The sequence below is a fragment of the Crocodylus siamensis genome, chromosome 11 (assembly GCF_052110815.1).
Source record: "Crocodylus siamensis isolate JL-2025a chromosome 11, ASM5211081v1, whole genome shotgun sequence".
Classification (NCBI taxonomy): domain Eukaryota; kingdom Metazoa; phylum Chordata; order Crocodylia; family Crocodylidae; genus Crocodylus; species Crocodylus siamensis.
In genome coordinates this window covers 62,328,436-62,348,573 of record NC_143405.1, presented here as the reverse complement: position 1 = coordinate 62,348,573, position 20,138 = coordinate 62,328,436, and the positions used below count along the sequence as shown (strand labels likewise).

Below are 20,138 nucleotides of genomic sequence, written 5' to 3'. Positions count from 1 at the left end.
TTCTTCTTCTCCCTCCCATGCAACAGGTCGTGCCATATAGCGCGGTCCTTGCTAGCCATGCTGGCAGGTCAGCCTAGCTGCCTGCACCCCCTCCTATCAATCTGCACCAGATTATCCCGCAGGCTGGGGACCGTTTCCTAGCAGAACAATGCACATTTTTGTCAGCGTGAATGTGCCCGGCCTTTCTTTAAGGGAACAGTGCTGCTTTCATCTCGGAGCAGCGCTGCCTGGGTTCTGCTCCAGGCAGGAAGCGAGCGTCCTTCTCGGCAGCCCCCCCTTTTCTCAGATGCTCTGAATCACCGGCTCCCGGGGGGCGAGATTTCGGCAGATCCTCCGGCCTGCCCCAGACGCGGCCCCGGCCCTGTTTGTTCAGGTGGCCGCGGCACGCACAACCGGAGCGGACCAGTGGCAGGTCAAGGGGCCGCTACGCTCGGGGGTCGGCCGCAGAGAAACCCGTGCACCTGGAGTCAGCCAGCTTCCTCGCTGCTGCCCTTTCAAAGGCTCTCACGGGCGAGCCGGCTGCTCTCGGCCACCGACCGACACGGCACGGGGTTGCCGTCTCCCCCGGCCTGCTTCGGGCTTGCACGCGCAGATCCGTGCCAGCCCACGCAGCAGCTCCACCGAGAAGCAAGTCCCACCCACCCCGAAATCGGGTGACGGCGCTGGCTTGGAAGCACACACGAGATGCAGCTTGAGAGGGTGATCAGGGCTATGCTAAGCGGGCTGCATCGCTTAACATCTGAGCAGCACCACGCATTTGGGCCTGCATCTTGAGGCGGTGTAAGTAAGCACCCATGCTTGCTTTCCTCCGGGTCCTTTCCCCCCATCACTGGGGCCCTTTCCCCTCCGGATGCTCAACTAGCTGCAGCCAAAACACCCCAGCGGAGCCGGTCAAGCCAAATACACCGCGTGGGGCAGGCTCGGGACTCCTCCATCTGCTGCTCATCCACACCACAGGCAGCTAATGAAACATTTCAGTACTCCCTGAGCAATTCATCTCACCAGTTTGGGGGTTTTCTCTTGGTCAGGCTGCATGTCTTAGCAGTGATGATGGTTTGGGACGGAGGAGCCCGGAGCTCCACGCAGACAGGGGCCGATGCAGCTGAGGCAGGTCAGAAAGGACATCTGCAGTCTGGATGAAAGTCAGCACGCCGTGAGCAAAGCTTTGGGGAGATTTTGGCACCCCCGCCATCCCAGCTCACGGATGGGGAGAGCCAGGATACATTTAGGAGATGGGATTTTCTTGGCTGTCCTCTTTACCGAGCACGGCAGCAGCCTTCAAACAAATGGCACGCAGAGTATTTCTGCAAGACCAGGAAGAACTGGGGACCCCGATCCTACAGGAAAGCAGCTACTCACACAAATCGGTCCACGGCTGTTTAAGGGACTAGTCACAAGCAGGGATCCTGGTTTACTCTGATTTTAAAAAATCCCCAATTTTCAGTTAAAAAAAAGTAGCCCCAAATCCACACTCTTTCTGTGATTGAAATGAAACACCACCAACACACACACACACACACACACACACACACCAGTGATGATAATCGTGCAAAAATGTGGATTTGGGGTTACTTTTTTTCAACTGAAAATTGGGGATTTTTTAACATTGGAGAAAACCAGCATCCCTGGTCATGAGAGATCGGTATGATGGCAGCATTTTTCCAAATGACTCCAAAGTGAGATAACCGATGGGCCTCGAAGCCGGGGGGGGGGGGGGGGGAGGGGGGGGGTGTATGAATTCAGGGATTTAAAAAAAACCTCTGTGCTAACACAGTTTTGCTGCAAAATGGTTTCCCACCTGCGTTCACCTCCGTGGAGCGCAGTGCAGCGCTGCGCTAGGACCAGCCGTGCCAGCGACAGGATTTCCCTGCATCCCGGCTCGTTTCCTCCGGCACCGCTTCTCCTCCAAGCCCTCATTTCCATCTGCTAATTGGCTCGGTCTCGTCAAGCCCCATCAGGAAGGCCCAAGTGTGCGTATGTGCACACATGTGCTCAGAGATGATTTCATTTATGAGTTGCATCACCTCCCTGCTCGCCAGGAGCCAAACACTTTCACAGGGAGCCTCCGCTGTCTGATTGATGACAGGGACCCACCTGTTTTTCCAGAGCCAACGTGGCAAACCACCACACGGGAGTCTACATTTATTCAGCTCGCGGCCCCTCCGGGTTGCCCGCATCTCGAGCTCGTGTGGCGCACTGTGCTCCCCCCCACAACACGCTCGGTCTCAAGAGCTGCAGCACGCATGCCCTCACCCTGCCGCCTGCCTTAAATCATCACAACTTTGGGCTGAAGGATCCGCAGGCAAATCACCGAGGTTTCAGGAGAGGATTGATTAAACAGCTCGGCGACGGTGGTCGTTCCAACGCTGCCTTTGCAATGCTCGTAATGCTCAATGGGTTTTTTTGTTTGTTTCCAGTACATGAAAAGACCAGGAGATAAAAGATAAAACAGCAGCCCCGCTGTGAGCCCACGTACGGTAACACTGGAGCAAACCCACTTCTGGGAAAGCAGGGTGGAGAGCTCAGCACAGAACAGGCACGTAACACGTGGTTAAAACCTACCCTTGGTTGGATTAAAGAATTCAAGAGACGGATCCTCTCCCGAATCCTACAGGATGTTGTGAAGCTATCCTGCCTCTGTCTCTTGTAAATCTGATCACTTTGCAGAGAGAGAGAGGGAGCGTGTGTTTGCACATGTGTGCAATGCAGCTGTGTTGGGATGCTTAAAGTGCCACAATAAAGGTCACAGGAACAGCTCCATGCAACCTTTACCCAGACACTTAAAGTTTCCCTTGAATGCAAGCAGGTATCTCTAAATGCAATACGTCTCTGTCTTTTTAAACACCTCGGGGTGTCGCTGCAGTGCACTGGAATAGATTTCTCTATCATCTCAGTGTATTCTTGTGTCACTTGGTATTATCTGACCCTCAGGTTTAGCAGCTGGCCTTTTAAATGAGTGTCCCATAACAGATCCTTAGAGGCAGAGTCAATATTGTGTGCATGCACGTGCACACACATCACTCCCCCTTTCCAGCCCTGTCTAGCAGACACATTCATCAGGCCAGTCATTTGGTTCAGTGCAACATGCATGATGTGAAATTGTCTTCCAAAAAAATACACCAGGCGATACATGAACTTCCAGGATGGTACTCCTGGGATCCTGAGTGTTTTCATCACTGATGTAAGCTTTCTGGCACTGGCCAGCACCAGGAGTGAGGCCTTTTCCTGAGCACACTGACACAACTGATGTAATTAAAAAAAAAGAACAAAAAAAAATCCCCTCCTGGTTTTGATCTGCATTTATTTGCCCGAGACATGTGATCTCGCTCCCACGCGATTCCCCAGATCTTTTACAACTTGCAGTCTCCAAAGCCTCCAGCACATGATCCTGCTGTTAAAGATGTGGGGTAGGCAGGATGAAGGAATTCATCTTCTGAAAACAGAAACGGTCTCATCTCCCCAGCAGATTACAAAACCTGTTACGACATCAAAGCAAATTAAGATCTCTCAAGACAAGGCAGCCTCTGTTACACGGGCCATCACGCTACCACCAGCAAGACGATTCCACTTGTGACTGGTCTTTCAGGTACATAATGTTGTAGGATTTTAGGATTCAGGGTTGACTGGTGTGTTTTTAAATTCACAAGGGTACCAATCTGCTAAAAAAAGGCCCTGAAAAACACCCTTCCTTCTTCCTTAGGGTTGCAACGGGGTCAGAGCCCAGTGCCTGGGCGTGAAGCTACCGCCTGCTCCCAGTTGCAACCCAGTGTTGACCCTCATTGCCAACCTACCTACATTTAGTCCCTCTTCCCACTGCAGTCCCTCAGGTGGATAATCTACCTTTCCCACTGGTCATGTACATGGTGGGAAAGGTGACTTTAGCCTGGAAAGAAAGGCTACAGGGAAATCAAGAATGTAGCACACGAGAAATGACAAGAGCGTGGCTTGCTTCGTTCAGCAATCCAGTGGCCGCAAGGGATGGCATCGCCGTCCACGCAACGATGCTGGCACGAGAGCACGTGGCAGCAAACCATTTGCAATCGAATGTAGGCTGCAATCCAGACGAAGGTCGCCAACCATTTCTAACAGCCTTCGAATGGGTGGCAAAAACCTGACACTAAAGTTTCTAACAAAAGCCAAGTGCACGGACAAACTAGCAGCCGGCTGGACTAGTGCAATTAAGGTGTGCCAGCTGCAGTAGCCAATGGCACACAAGGGCACGATGCATCTGGCATCATGTCCAGCCACCTTGGACCCTCCAGCCAATGTGACCAGAAGCCCATTTACAGCTAGGTCAACTGAGGGCAGATTTTGGTATGAATCCAGGGCAGGGCTTGAGCTTATCTCCAGAGCTGCAGCAAGACCACAAGAAATTGCATGAGATTCAACAAGGGCAAGTGCAAAGTCCTGCACTTAGGATGGAACAAGCCCATGCGGCAGTGGGGCCGACCGGCCGGGCAGCTGCTCTGCAGAACAGGACCTAGGGGTGACAGTGGACAATAAGATGGATACGAGCCAGCACCCTGGCTGCCAAGAAGGCAACCGGTATCCTGCGCTGCATCGGCAGGAGCGTTGCCGGCAGCTGGAGGGCAGTGATTCTTCCCTCTATTCTGCACTGGGGAGGCCACATCTGGAGTCCTGTGTCCAGTTTTGGGCCCCCGCTACAGAAAGGATGTGGACAAATAGGAGAGAGTCCAGTGGAGGGCAACAGAAATGGTTTGGGAGCTGGGGGACAGGACTGGTGAGGAGAAGCTGAGGGAAGTGAGTTTATTCAGTCTGCAAAAGTGAAGACCGAGGGGGACTGAATAGCAGCTTTCATATCCCTGCCAGGGGGGCTGCAAAGAGGATGGAGCTGGACTGGTCTCAGTGGGGGCAGATGACAGAAGGAGCAATGGGCTCAAGCTGCAGCAAGGGAAGCTGAGGTTGGATATTAGGAAAAACTCTCATGAGGAGGGTGGTGAAGCACTGGAAGAGGTTACCCAGAGAGGTGGTGGACTCGCCATCCTTGGAGGTTTTGAAGACCCAGGTAGACAAAGTCCTGGCTGGGATGATGTAGTCGGGGCTGGTCCTGCTTGGAGCAGGGGGTTGGACTAGATGTGACCTCCTGAGCTCCCTTCAACCCTCATTTTCCATGATCCTACAACACTTTTAGCAGCTCAACCAGCACATCCTTCACACCATGGTATCTCAGCCCTCCTGTCAATAGAGGTCGATGACTACGAGTTACCTTCCACTGACCGCAGGCTATGAGCGTGCATATGGGCAGTTATCGCAGACCATCTGATGTGCTGTCAAGTCCCACATTTTATTTTATCCTGCTGTTAATTGTCCATAGGCCCAGGCCCCAAGGGGCTTGTGCAGACCTTGCTACCAAACGTGGCGTTGGCTTTTGCTTTTCCAAACAAGTGAAGGATTTCAGAGTCCACGTCAGAGCGGCAAACCTGGGGGCCGCTTCATGTTGCTTTTGTTTCTCAGCAGGATTTGGGGAGGGCCCCCCCCAGCAGTGGAATAAACCAAACATAACAGCTCTTGTTGGAGACGTGGGGCCATTAATCCAAACACTAATTACAAACAGACTGCTTGAAAGTGCACGTGATTTATGCCTGCGAGCTGCAGTTTGACTCACCCGCCTTGCATGTTTACGTGGATCTTTTGATTGGCTTGTGATCAAAAGACGCGGGCTTTTGCTCAACAAGGGCTCTGCTGCTCCGGACTCAGGTAATGGCTGAGACGATAAGCGGGGCCCTGAATGGGTTATCTAGTCTCTTAGGGACAGGGGAAGCTCCCACCGATTCCAGCACGATGTGAATCGGGCCACGAGGAGGAAAGGAGCAGGTGAGCAATGAGAAATTTCGAGTCCAGGCTCCTGTTAAAACTTCAGAAGCACAGGAGGTGTAGGGGGCCGGCTGGCGGGTCTGTCCTGACATGCGGCACACTTGTGCTCTGTTGAAAGGCCTTATCTGTCTTGTCAGCGAAGCTGAACGCCATGGGAATAGGCTCCGGGAAGGCTCTCCAAGCCCAGCTGAGGCTGCTGAGCCTTGCAGGGGCAAATCCCCCGTGTCAAAAAGCAATGTTCGCATTAGCAAAGAAAACAGACCCAAAGCTAGAGCACTGCAGCAAGCTCCGGCAGGTGGGTCCCAAAAACGAGCTTGTGTCCTTCCACCAGGTGCATCCCAAGGGAGGGTCGCGGGTAGGCACTTGCTGGCAACGCTTCCAACGTAACGGCTTGCTCTCTTCCAGCACGTTCGTTCCTCCTCGTTGGAAAAGTAAGCACAGTTATCGTTGCAAGAACACAGCTCGGAGAAAAACCTCGTTCCATTTGCCCAAAGGATGGTGGTATCTGACCGATGCAAGGCAACGCCACGTCCTTTCCCTTGCAAACGAGCTAACAGTTGCTCCATTCAACCATCATTGCAGTGCAGTATATACAGGGCCGGTGAAGACCAGTCATTTTAAGTCCTGACAGCATTAGCCATACACACATCCGCACTTTTGCCTGCTCTGGCTAATTTTTTCCCCTCCCACCAAGGTTCATTCTGAATTGCTGAGATCTTCTACAGTTCCAAACATTTTCTTCTCACCCACGCTTATTCCCGTTTCTTTCTATTTTTTTAGCTGCCTTCATCACTTTTCCTCACGTGCGACTGAACTGGAAGTGGTCAGCTGGGCAGAACACGCGTTCCCCCAACTCCTTGCTTTCTCCACATCAATATTTGTACGTAACTCCCACTTGCAGTAAGGGTTGTGCATGCATTCGCTAGGGAGACCGGTCTTTTAAGTGATCTATGCACATGAAGGATTTGTATCCCATGCATGTGAAAGAGTTGCTGGTTTTGGCCCTCATTTAAAAAAATAACCAAGATCCAATTTTTTCCCCCCTCCCCAAGTGGGTGATTTTTGCAAGGGTAAAGACAATGTTTAATACGATCTCTCTTGTCTGTCTCTGCACTTAACTTGCAGAATTTAAGGCAGGTAAAAGGTGACAGTAAATCCAGCCTGAAGTGTCAAGAGTTATTTTTTCTACTCAACGGAGGCTGCAGGCTTTCCAAAATGCCTCTAATAACAAGAGCCTGATCTAGACTTCAGGGATTCATCCAGTTCAAGGCTTCTTGACATTTAATTTCCTGTCACTGCACCCAGGGGCAGCAATGGAGAAGAAAACCCACAGGATCAGTCTGCAACGCCCCCCCCCCCATGTTAGGCACTGGCTTTGGGCCCAGAAGAGCAGGAACAATGTTTAAATAGGCCTGATGAAACAGCTTTAGCCCTGCTGTGAACAGGAGGAGCCAACACACGCTGCCTGATAGTGGAGTGCATGCATGTGTGTGTCTCTCCAAAAACTAATTTTGCTACAAACATTTCCTGAATGAGAATGACCTAATACCTGAAATTAGAACCCGTCAGGGCAGGCGGGGGGGAGAGGATACCAAAAAACTTCCAGGCACAACTGCATTGTAATGTCAAACTTATTGCAAAACATTCATATCCTGTAATCCTAAAGTAAAAGTCTGCCAGAAATAGCTATGTGAATAGAAGCTAAAGAATATATTTCGTACGGCGCAGGAAACACAGAGTATGCGTCTAGCTAGAATTCAACCTGCTTTCAGTGCTAGTGTAACCCCTTGCTCTCTTTCCCCAAAGCGAACTAAATTGGACTCACTACTGAATCTCAAACCGACAAATCCAGCATGCTAAAAGACAGCAAAAAAAAATAAAATAAAAAAGCACCTTTTGGTTTCACTCAGCAATTATTTATGTTTGAAATCCTTCCAGCCTGTGAGCAACTAACGGAAGAATTCTCTTTGTAGTGATGTGCTTTACTTGCATTAGATGGACAATCTAGTGGCAGATATTAATAGTCATAAATGTTGGCTACCCCAAGATCCAAGTATGAGGTTATTTTTCACATTGACCTTAGCAAAAGACTCTGGTTGCAAATTACTGCTACAATTAATCTCTGCCTGATTTGCAAGGGAAAGAATCTGGAAACCATCTTGTGTAATGTGTGCTGTAAATCATGACACATAACTTGCACTTTTACAGAGATCAGATGAGCTGAAAGTACTTGATATGCATCCAGGAATAAAAGCTACCTGATGGAGGCAAGCATTATCCCCATTTCTCATGGGGCAGGAAGAGGGATGCCAAGTGACCCGGTCCTACGCCGCGGCGAGTTTAGAACAAAGCGAGGGAAATCACTCCAAGTATCCTCGCTCCCGGCCTTGTACCCCATCCATTTTTGCCTCCCAAAACACAAGAAACAAGCTAACGTGGCCTATTGGCTTGTACTTGGTGCAAACCTAACCCAACAAGCGGCCAACTCCAGCAACTCTCCTTTTACAAACGATGACCGACATCGTTCTTGACAATGACGATTCCCACAGACAAGAAGGACTCGCCGCCAACCTATTTGATTGACATGCGGCGTTAAACAGGACTCCAAAAAACACCCCCATCTCTCTCTATCTTCTTTCTTCCAGCCACACGTGCTGGGCTCTAAATTTGCCCGGATTTCTTTCATATGCTGTTTATTGAGTCGGAGGAAGATCTGTTTCACTGCTGCTGCTTTTCTAAAAAAAGGATGACTCATTTCCCTGGAATAGCCTCAGATCTGTTGCCATTTCCATGCGCTTGCATTATATCGGAAAAGCCTGATGAGGACAGGCACATGATTAGACCGGTTCCAACAACCCAAAGGAAAAAGTCAAAACAGCGTCTCCTCCGGTGCCGGGGAGAACATGATTAATGAGAACTTCCTCCGCTGGGAACGGGGCTTGCAATCTTTGGCCTGGATAACCACCAGACTTTACACACCAGATTCCTAGTATGGACTTGGAATAAGGCAAACAGAAGAGGTGGGTTTAAGAATACATTATGTTAACTCCTGGAAGTAGTTTGCATAAAAAAAAAAGGCTGATTATTCCAACGTTTTTTTTTTCCATTCGTTTTTAAAGAGTATGAAGGCAAAAAGAAAGGAGCGGGAAGACTAAATAGAGTGTGCCGTTCATTCCTCCACTCAATTTGTCCGAGGTGCTGCTCCCCTTTGAAGGGAACTCGAACTCTCTAAACCCGACTCAGAACTTGCGGGAAGTGCGTGGAAACCCTTTCGTTTCAAGATGGATTACGTCCGCTTGCATCAGGTTGGTGACTGAGACTTTCAGTCCAATTGATGCCTCTTAGGATAATTATTATGCAGTGCAACACTCAGCTCACAATGCATCACTACGTGGGATGAGGCTGGCATATAAGTGGAATCGGCTGGTGTCAACTGGACCATGCAGGGTTCAAGCACGCTCTGTCCCCACCCCTTCTACAACCCAAATCAGTGGGCCAGGAAAAGGCATTGCCTTTCAGGGCAGAGTAAGCCTGCCATATGACTTCAGAACTGGGAGCACCGGTTCACCTCTGAAGAAGTCATGGGATCTTGTAAGCCACGGTTTTAAATATATTCCAGACCCGATTAGTCCCTTTTCTTGCAATATTAATATGCTACGTGGTGGGCACGTCTACACGTGCACTTACTCCAGCTTAAATTTACTGCACAGTAGGCAGGGAATAGGTCGGTGTCTACACGTGCAGGACTTAAAGCACATTAACACTGTGTTTAAAATTAGTCCCAAGTCAGTCTGCACACAGCGTTAATGCACTTTTAATCCTGCATGAGTAGACGCTGGCTTATTCCTGCTTACTGAAGTTAGTCCCAAGTCAGTCCACACGCACATTGTTAGTGCGCAGTAAGGCATCTATATGTGCATTACTGCAGAGTAACTAATCAGGTGTAAATTTGATACCTCATGATGCAGGTATCAAATTTATGGTCAAGTCAGCGTAAGTCACCGTATTTCCAGTGCAGTGCAGGCAGGCACATGTAGACACGCACCCATACTGCACAGGAATTTCAGTTACTGCGCAGTAAATGCGTACGTATAGATGTACCTGGTGTGTCTTAGACTGGTAAGTGTGGTTGAGTTTGAACAGAAGATGGCCACGGTATGAGGAATAAAATGTTTCTGTTTCTTAATTCCACCTTCTAGAATCGCAAATTAACCCTCAACTCTGGCACACTCAACTCTACTGCCACCCTAAAATAAAATTATAAAAATTCAATGTTAAAAAATAATTCAAAACTGGATTGGGTTAAAAAATATATATATATAAAATTAGCCACCATCACTGCTGTGTTATTGGAAAACAATGTTTTCCTTTGTGGCATGGGGGAATTACTCTGAGGATAGAATATGATTTAAAAAATGAATGAAGAATTCACTTTTGGTAAATGCCCCAGATCTTTCTGCAATTTGCCTGCTTGACCCCCCTCAAGCTCAGCAGAGGTTGTAAAAACAGAGTGAGATTATCTGAAAATTGCATTAAAAGGCTGAACCACATGATTTTAAAAGATTTTCCCATACTCGTTTGAGAAAAATGTAAAATACATCATAAAACAAAGCAGTGCAGAAATAAGTTGTGTATGGTTTAACTTGGATTCTGAAGCTTTAAAAAAAGGTGCTTAAAGGACAGATATGTAGTTAATTTAACCTTTGTTGGAAACAACTTTAGGTGTTCAATATGATGCATCTTGAATTGGTTAATAAGTATATTGTCTTCTAATCCTTACAGTTTGTTAAAATTACAGTAGAGCATCTGGACAGCAGCCCTAATGAAGAGCTTGCAATAATTTTTAGTCAAATATCTCCATCGCTTTCTGAAGAAATGTGTTTGTTCATGCAAGGACTATGTTAAAATTCCAGCAAATGCAAACTCGGGGAGTTTGATTAAATTGTCCAAGAGATGGTTTTGTAACAGTGTGTGATTTTTTTTTTTCCCCCTAAATAGGACAAAATAACAGGCAATGCTAGTTTGAAAGCAACAGTTATTTTCTGATGTGAATATATACAAAAGAACCCCGCACTGTCATCTAAGTAACCCGTGTTTGGCAATTCTGAGCCCAAAGCTGCTGGGTGTGATGGAGACTGAATAATGAGAAATATGAGGAAATGTCCTGTTGATTCAGTCTTCTATTTTTCCCCGTGCAGGAGATAGCAGCTTGCAGACTGTAAGCTCTCTGGGGTTGGGACAATTTATGGATGAACTTGGTTTTTATAGCAAGATGCGATTTGTTTCCGAGAGAGATGCTCCCATTTAAACAGAAATTATGGGTCTGAAAGAGATATTATCATCAGGTGCCAGATCTCTGGTCTGGCTTATTCAACAAGTCAAACTGGATGGTCCATAATGACTGGCTTAGTTTAGGTCTTCCCCCCTCCTCTCCTTGCCTTGAAATGTCACGATATATTTTACCTGTAGTGCAGTAGCTTGTTTCCCTTCCCCTATTAGGCCTCTCTGTTTAATTACAGTTTAATGTGAATTGATCTTTACATTAATGAGCCCGTAAAGAAGATTGATTTTTTTTTTCCAAGGGAGTCTTATGCTCAGCTTGGCAGCAAAGCAGTCCTATTGATTTCGCTTCGCCAGTAAACACTCTGTAGAGCATGGCTGGGTCCTTTATGAATCAGCTAATCCTATTTCACGCTCTTTTTCCTCCAGAAATCCTCTTGCTGGCTTTCTTGTTGTCCACACTTATTCCAAGCAAGATCATGAGTGTAAAGTAGCTTGAAAGTGGCTTAGGGGACTGGACCCAATGATCTGTAAGGCCCCAAACAATTACGAAACTATGAATAGCTTTGAATATTGTCAAGCAACAGCTGGATACTCTGGGTCAGTCTCCTTTTTCTCCTCTGAATATCTGAGGCAGTGATTCTCAGCCAGGGAGCTGCAGCACCCTGGGGTGTCTTGAGACCCTTTCAAGGGTGCTATGCAATATGAGCACGGTTAGGCGCGCAAATACGATTCGCAGAATAAACCCAGAAATTTCAAGCAGGTACGCTCTGTGTCAAAAACATTCTGACCTGTCGTGCTCTTTTCGAGAAAAGCTCTATTATTTTGGCACGCTCAGAAAAAAAAGAGCGAATACTAAGAGCTGACGTTTGCCAAAGGCTGCCTTGAAGTCTAATGAGGAGTTCCTTGAGTCTAGAAAGGTTGAGGGCCACTCACCTAGAGTTTTGGAAAAGCTACTGTGAACTGAAAAAAAGTCAAGCTTGTTTGATTGTATTTAATCTATTGGCTTCCTTCATTTTTAGCCCACCGAGGAGGAAGAAAAACACAAGAGAACCCAATATTTACTGCACTTGCTTTCAAGAGCCTTTATTTTCAATCCATCTCCCACCAGGGCTCTCATCACTATAACATCTGAGCTCTTCACAATCTCTATTCACTGGGCAGCAGGACAGCACTGTTAACCCCTTGACACAGATGGAGAGCTAGGTCCTTTTGCCATATTTAATTCTGCCCCTATCGATACTTGCGTCTCCAAAAAAAAAAAAAAAAAAAAAAAAAAATCAAGCCTCATTTGTAGATTAGATGTACTGGCCCATGCAAACCTTCCTTGAAGACTAATGCATTTAGCATAAATCATGTCCACCAGAAGAAATCAGCAGAAGAAAACTGCCTTGGGCATTCACCCGGTACCACGTTGGATGCGAGAAATCAGACCGAGAAACTTAATAAGAGTGTTTAAATGGCAGGGGGGTTGGGATGAAGCTCTTCAGAAAGATAGTTATTTCAACTGAATTCATTAACACTTGGGCTAATAGTTTGGGCAGTGACTAGTGATTGTACCTGCTCCATTGCTGCCCTTGTTGCCAAGAAGGGTAACACCATCCTGGGCTGCGTTGGCAGGAGCGTTGCCAGCAGCTGGAGGGCGGCGATTCTTCCCCTCTATTCTGCACTGGGGAGGCCACATCTGGAGTCCTGTGTCCAGTTGTGGGCCCCCACTACAGAAGGGATGTGGACAAGTTGGAGCAAGTCCAGTGGAGGGCAACAAAAATGGTTGGGTGCTGGGGGAGAGGCTGAGAGAACTGGCCAGATTTAGTCTGCAGAAGAGGAGACCAAGGGGATTTGATAGCAGCCTTCAGCTCCCTGCAGGGGGCTGCAAAGAGGATGGAGCTGGGCTGGTCTCAGTGGGGGCAGATGGCAGGACAAGGAGCAATGGGTTCAGGCTGCAGCAAGGGACGTTGAGGTTAGATATTGAGGAAAAAAACTCTTTACTAGGCAGTAAAACACTGGAACAGGCTGCCTACAGAGGTGGGGGACTCTCCATCCTTGGAGGTTTTTAAGGCCCGGCTAGACAAAGCCTTGGCTGGGATGATGTAGTCGGGGCTGGTCCTGCTTGGAGGAGGGGGCTGGACTAGATGTGACCTCCTGAGCTCCCTGCCCGCCCTCAATGTCTGCGATTCTGTGATTTCAGACACTCTAAAAGGACATGCCTGGCAAAGTATTTTGCATTCACCCTCTGGAAACCAGGTCCCTTTAATGCACCTCAGCTGGGGCACCCAAACACCAAGGCAAACCAAAAAATCACTGTGGAAAATCTTGGCTGTGGCCGGCTTTTCCCCCGTTGCTCCAGCTCCTTGGCAAGTCTCCTAAGATGCTTCTGGCAGCAAGGGTGCTTTATTTCTTTCTTCTCAAATTCATGTAGACAGAGCGCCATATAACTCATCCGAAAGGACCGTCAGGCGGACAGCAATGATGCTATTACTCCTCTGATAATATACATTAATGTGCTTTTGGAAACACTTAATGCATGCAAACCTACTCGAGAGCTCTCAGAGGTAAACACACTTCATATGTTTATAAACATTTGAAAAACCAGGAATTTATTTATTTCTCTTTAACTGCAGGAATATGCTGTTATACCACACACTCAATGTCTCGGGATTCAATTCTCAGTCTTTACCCTGGATCAGAGTTGGCAAAATCCCTACCTATAAATTAGCAGGTTTGGAAGCCAGGAGAGATCACCACAACCATGCAGATGACTTCCCATATCCCAGCGCCAGGGCACTTTACCTAGGAATTCGTGTCTCAATTTTTCCAACTATTTAGTTGGTCTATAAAAGATATCACATCTACCCAATGAACCTGCCTATGTCTCAAAGACGCTTTTGTGGTGGACGCAGGCATTAAGACGACACTCATTTCCAAGCTGCCACCGATGAAGACGGCCCCATTTCCCTGGGCAATTTATTCCACTGGCTACTTCATCAGTGGGTAGCATCCGTGAGTAAAGGTGACTTTAAATGTGCTTTGCCTGCGATAAGAGCGGAGATGAAATGCCCAGCCTGCCATATTCTCCGAACAACAGAGCACACAATGGGATCCTTATGACAGGAATAGCACAAATCCAACTATCGCAAGGCAGCAGAGGAAAGCAGTACAGATTTCAGAAAAGTGATACTAAGCAGATTTGTGGAGGTTATTGTCCTTTTATCATGTGCCCTGGCACCTTCTGTACCATGCTGAAATTTCAGAGGAACAGTAAATCTGGCTGCTGGTAGTCAACGACGCCTCCTTTCCAAAGAGCTGATTTTGTTCTGGGCATGAAATGACTACACTCTGACTCCAAAGCAAAGTGTAGCGATGAGGATCTTGATTCTCATCCACTGCCTAGATTAAACTCAAAAGCAATAGCAGGGAGTTGGCTGGGATCTCAGGAAACCCTAGCTACTTATTCAGGTGCCTTCAGGAACACTGAGGAAACGGTATTTTAGGGTCTTATTTGGACACCTAAAATTGCAGCCAGGCTGAGAAGCTTGTGAGCAAACTGTTAACCCACAAGCGCTGGGATTCAAGCCACCACGTACTCTGCCTTCCCGAACAAGTTCCTAAGCCCTCTAGCTGGAGCGCTCTCGCTACATCCAGGACTGGTGGGAAGACAGGAGCACCGATGCATGAGTGTGGTATATACCCAGTGCTAAGACCGTAGGTAGTCCCATTTCAAAGGGCAAGGAAAGGACCCCGATTGCAGCCAGTTTCAAGTGTAGTGCCCCAGAGGTTGGTCCTGGGCCTGGTTTAGTTCAATGCCCTCATCAGTGACCTGGAAGTTGCGATGCAGTGCACCCTCAGCAAGTTTGCTGATGACACCAAGCTGGGAGGAGTAGTAAATACACTGGGGGGGCAGGGCTAGGATTCAGAGGGACCTCGGCACATTGGAGGATTGGGTCAAAAGAAATCTTATGAGGGTCAACAAGGACAAGTGCAAAGTCCTGCACTTAGGTGGAAACAATCCCATGCATCGGTGCAGGCCGGGGTGACCGGCTGGGCAGCAGCTCTGCAGAAGAGGACCGGGGGTGACAGGGGACAATAAGTTGAACATGAGCCAGCAGTGTGCCCGTGTTGCCAAGAAGGCAGGAGCATTGCCAGCAGCTGGAGGGCAGTGATTCTTCCCCTCTATTCTGCACTGGGGAGGCCGCATCTGGAGTCCTGTGTCCAGTTTTGGACCCCCACTACAGAAAGGATGTGGACAAGCTGGTGAGAGAGTCTAGTGGAGGGCAACAAGAATAGTTCAGGGAACATAACTTATGCAGAGAGATTGAGGGAACTGGACTTATTTAGTCTGGAGAAGAGGAGACCAAAGGGGGATTTAATGGCACCCTTCAACTATCTGGAGGGAGGTTGCAAAGAGGATGGAGCCGGACTGTTCTCAGCGGTGACAGATGACAGAACAAGGAGCATCGGGCTCAAGTTTAGGCTGCATAACAGGAAAAACTCTCTCACTTGGAGGGTGGAGAAGCACTGGAACAGGTACCCAGAGGTGGTGGGATCCCCATCCTTGGAGGTTTTTAAGGCCTGGCTCAGCAAAGCCCCAGCTGGGATGATAGAAGTTGGGCTGGTCCTGCTTTGAGCAGGGGTTGGACCCTTGTTTTCTATGATTTAAAGAAAAAACTAAAACAACATTCATTTCAGGCCAGGAGAGAGCTGCAGCTGCCAATTTTACCCTTGGTTCCCTCGACTGAATTAGGACAACGAGGGAGTTCTGCTTTACATATTTTAACACTGCTTAATGGAAGAGCAGGAACACGGCCAATTTGTTTCACTCGCATTCTGCACTCGATTTAGGTAAGAGGAATGTATTTTTAGTCAGCATATCAAGGTTGCTTCAAAGCCTTAAGAGCATCTTAGGTCACAGAGGAAAAAATTACCTGGTGGTACTGACATGAGCAATATCTACTGTTAAAAAAAAAGGTAGAGGAAGATACCCAACCAATGCTTATTGATGCAAGATAATGCACACTGGAAGCAATTATTTCAATTGCTCAACGAATCGCTTGCTTCTGTATCAAATGTGACCATCCTAGGAGAGTGGGCATCTTCATGAAAAAACTGCATAGTGTGCATTACAGGCAAAACAATCAAAATCACAGGGTGTCTAAGAAATGGGATAGAAAAAAGTTCCAATGGCATTACACTGCCATTACATCGACCCACAGCACTGCCCACCGGGGACACTGTGATCAGTTCTGGCCACCACCTCCAAGGAATTAAAAAAAAGGAAAAAAAGAGTCGTCAGTTAAAATGATCAGTGGCCCAGAAGGAGTTTGAGGAAGAAAGATCAAATATATAGCCAGCCCTAGGTTTGGGGATTTATTTTTAAAGAGAAGAGGAAATCTGATAAAGGAAAGGAAACTGAAAAGGTAAAATCAAGTGCTCCAGCTACTCCCAAACAGTACAAGAGCAGGGGACCAGTCAATGGGATTGAAAGCTGCTGATGAAAAAAATCTATATTTTACCCAACGTGTAACCAACCTGTAAGACTTGCCATTGCAAACTGTAAACTTAAGGGACGAGACATTTATGCGGAGGGTGAGAGCATCCTATAAAAAGCCAAGAAGGGACTAACGCCTTTAAGCATGTGCATGAATATAAGCCGGCCGCTAAGTAAAAGGGTTAGGGAGAAACTTCTAAGGGCAGAGGGTCTGCTCGTCCTTGGGACTTGTGGATCTTGCACTCGGGCACCTGGTAGCGTCAGCTGATTGAACAGGTAGGCTGCTTCTCTGCTCCACATGGCAACTCCTTTTCAGTGAGGGCCTGCAAGTGTTGGGATGGGGGAGAGGAAATATTCCCCAAAGCTGAGGTCTATATATTCCACCCCCTGAAACCTTTGGCAGTGCTTTGTGGTAGGTCAAATCCACAGCATCTTCACTGCAGTAAAATACATCATCACCAGGTTCTCAATAAGACCACACGAGCATGCTTTCCAGAAGCGCGACACCTAAACTACCCCAACAGCGGATAACAGACCACTGATGACCAAAAAACAAACAAACCGGGCACGAGGGAGCTAGGACTTACAGGTAGAGGGAGACGACAGTGGAAGGTGCAGCTCCCAAAGATGGGATGGTTGTCAGCTCGTTGTTATTCAGCCGCCTGGAAGAAAGAGAGATGAACTGTTGAGACAAATTGCTTAAGACAAAGCAGGTACCAGCTCAGTCAGACCTTGATTAGGCGCTTTACATAAGCAAGCGTTGGCAAAGCTCGACGTCACCTGCCAATGAACTGTTCGGCAAGTATTGCTACAGGAAGGTGGTTGCCAGGTTTATACACACCCCCGGCTCCACGACACAACCCAAAACACTTTGGATTAAAACCCCGTTATGAGCTGTAGAGTATCAGGTGGGGCTCCCGCACCCTGTGCCTCAAAAAAGTAATGGGCAAGTGCCCTACTGAAGAATGAAAACAGCCCTGCAACTCTCCCTTGGGGTAGTTTTCCACGCAAGTCAATGGGAGCTTAGCCTGCGAGAGAGCGTGCGCCCCCGCATTAGACCTCTGCACATTACAGGTGCAGTCAAGCCATGCGCCGGTTCTGTGTTATTAGCCTCATTTTGCAAAGTGGGAAGCAGAAGCACAATTTGTGCTGGCGAATGAACCATCACTATTTATCTGTACAGCAGAAGCACCCCCGGGTCCGTGCCAGGGGCTGTACATGCACCAAACCAGGGAGAGATCAAGCTGGGGTGGCTAAATACCATCCTTACCCCAGTTTCATGATGATGGTTTGATACTGGCACAGTACAACCCCCTAGCTTGGACACAGTCCCACGTAATACCAGTACAGCATATTCCCATAAATTCCTCTGAATTTATACAGAGCATTTCACAGTGACATTTCAAAAAGTGAGAGTAGCCTTATCCCCATTTCCTGATGGGAAAACTGAGGCATGGAGGGAACGTGCACTGTGCCTACAGTCAAAAACACAGGGCAGGACCCAGAGTCCTCAGTCCAGGGCTCTACCTGGCGCACAACACTGCGTGCACCCCTCTGCATTGTGGCATACCACGGGATGCCAAAGGCATCAGCAATGTCAGGTAAAAAAAATCCCCACTGCCCAGGGTCCAACACAGTAACTCAGTGCATCGAAGCGCAACGGGCTGCACCTCCGAGGAGCGTCCAGCTACAGGCACGGGCAACCTTCCTAAAGGCCCAGACCCCGCAGCGACAGAGGCGGGTTCGCTACTACGCCTGGGCCATCAGATACGGCCACGTCTCCCTCCGCGGCCTCACGTTCGAAGCATTTTCCCTGACTGAAAGCAGATCCACATCACATGGCCAGCTCTTCCTCTGTTTAAAGAGCCCTTGTTTGTACGGTGAATTAGCCAATTAATTACTATAACAGTTGCTAGTCTGGCTGCTTGAAAATTACCTAATTTCTTGGCTATCTTGCTAGCCCTGCCTTTTCCCCCCACCCTCCCCAGCCATGCTGAAGCAATTACAGCCACTCCACTTCCAAGGCAGAGCAAAGGGCAGCGCTTATGGCAACGCTGACACCCCACAGGGTCCAGGAGACTCCTCCAGATCGGTTACGCCGTGACACAGGATTTCGCAGGCTCTCTGGTTACAAGCTTTCTAGGTTCCTGTTCGCACAATAGTGCCGTCCCCCTCCTGCGGCCAGGCCTCCAAAAGGACTCCGGGAAAACGGGGAGGTCAAGAAGCCAAGGCCCGGCTGCACTTAGCAAACAATCCTTTCCACTTCCAGCGCGCGCGGGGCTCTTTACAGTAGCAGCTCGGCCAGGATGATAATCCTGCAGCAGGAGCGATGAACGCCGTTTCGACAGGCCAGAGGCGGGGTCCCCTTCCAAAGCAGGGCAGGGAGTTCACAGACAAGGGGCCGGTTTCCTGCGGCCCAGCAACACTGCCCCTGGACTCGTGCATCGGAAGTAAAAAAGAGTGCAAAAGTATTGACCCTTAGGAGAAGGGACAAGGGCAAGACTAACTTGTTAGATGTACACCTTGCCGGGGTCGTTTGACCCCAGTACTCTTTCCTGCCATGGCAGGGGGTTGGACTTGATGATCTGCTCAGGTCCCTTCCGACCCTAGAAACTATAACTGATCCTGCCGTCTTTAACAGCATCTGGCAGGGAACTGGACAAGCAGAGTGGCGCATCTGACCCAAAACCCCTGAAATAAAGGACAAGAATGGGGTCCATTATACTGGCTAAGGGGCTCTGCCTCTGTCATTACGACTCTGAGCTTTCATTGCTCTGGCTTATTTATTTCAAGGTAGAGAAGAGCAGTGTTTTACAGCTAACACCATATAACCATTCATTATTTGTGTCTCAGTAGGGCTTGCAAGTACCAGGCAGTCGTCACAACCTTCTTGGGTTAGGAGATGTACGAGCCAACAGCTCCTTCGCCTCTTCCTTTTCATGTAGTTGTGTCATACCCAAGTCAAAAGACCCCCATCAAGATCAACCCCTTTGCAGCAGGAGGGGTACACAGACATAGCACCAAACAGCCCCTGCCACAGAGAGTTTAAAGACTAAATCTGTAAGATGGGCCAGGACTAGGAAGGAAAAATTGGAAAGATTATCGTGGCCATTTTATGAATGGAAAACTGAGGCACACACACGTAGGAAGTTGCCAGCAAAGCCAAATATGTGCCTGGGGAAGTCATTCCTTATAAATGCCACCCCCCCAACGGAGATTCACTCTTGCCAAGAAAACTATTAGCCGAGCTGAACAGATTGCCAAAAGAAAAGATTTTAAATGCTTCTGAAACGCCAGTGATGGGGTAGGGGAGAAGAAGGTGACAGACCAGCCACAATAAAAATCACTCTGGAGTTTACCTTGGTGTGTCTGCATGTGATGGGGTTGGCTTGATGTGATAAGGACTTTGCAAAGCAATCACTTAAAAGGAGAATCCAAGAAAGAAGAGTTGCAGGCAGTTTGCAGATACTTGGCTTGCCTTTGCCACTCCCCTTCCAATGTATGTATGCAATTACAGAATTTTTTTTTTGCAAAAATC

At 48.2% G+C, this 20,138-nt stretch overlaps 1 protein-coding gene and 1 long non-coding RNA gene across 4 annotated transcripts in view; one reads left to right on the top strand and one right to left on the bottom strand.

Moving 5' to 3' along the window:
- LRIG1 (leucine rich repeats and immunoglobulin like domains 1) overlaps positions 1–20,138 on the bottom strand; it is a 103,943-nt gene that overhangs the window by 38,681 nt on the left and 45,124 nt on the right. For all 3 annotated transcript variants that reach the window (XR_016438496.1, XR_016438497.1, XM_090022119.1), the window contains exon 3: positions 17,188–17,262. Coding sequence is in view for 1 of the 3 variants with exons in the window: in XM_090022119.1 (XP_089878245.1) it covers positions 17,188–17,262 (75 nt within the window). In the remaining 2 variants the exon portion in view is untranslated. The remainder of the gene's footprint in view (positions 1–17,187; positions 17,263–20,138) is intronic.
- Positions 5,722–10,720, top strand: LOC149855949 (uncharacterized). The gene is made up of 3 exons (XR_016438485.1): positions 5,722–5,835; positions 6,616–6,715; positions 8,044–10,720. It is a non-coding gene; the product is annotated as an uncharacterized LOC149855949 (long non-coding RNA).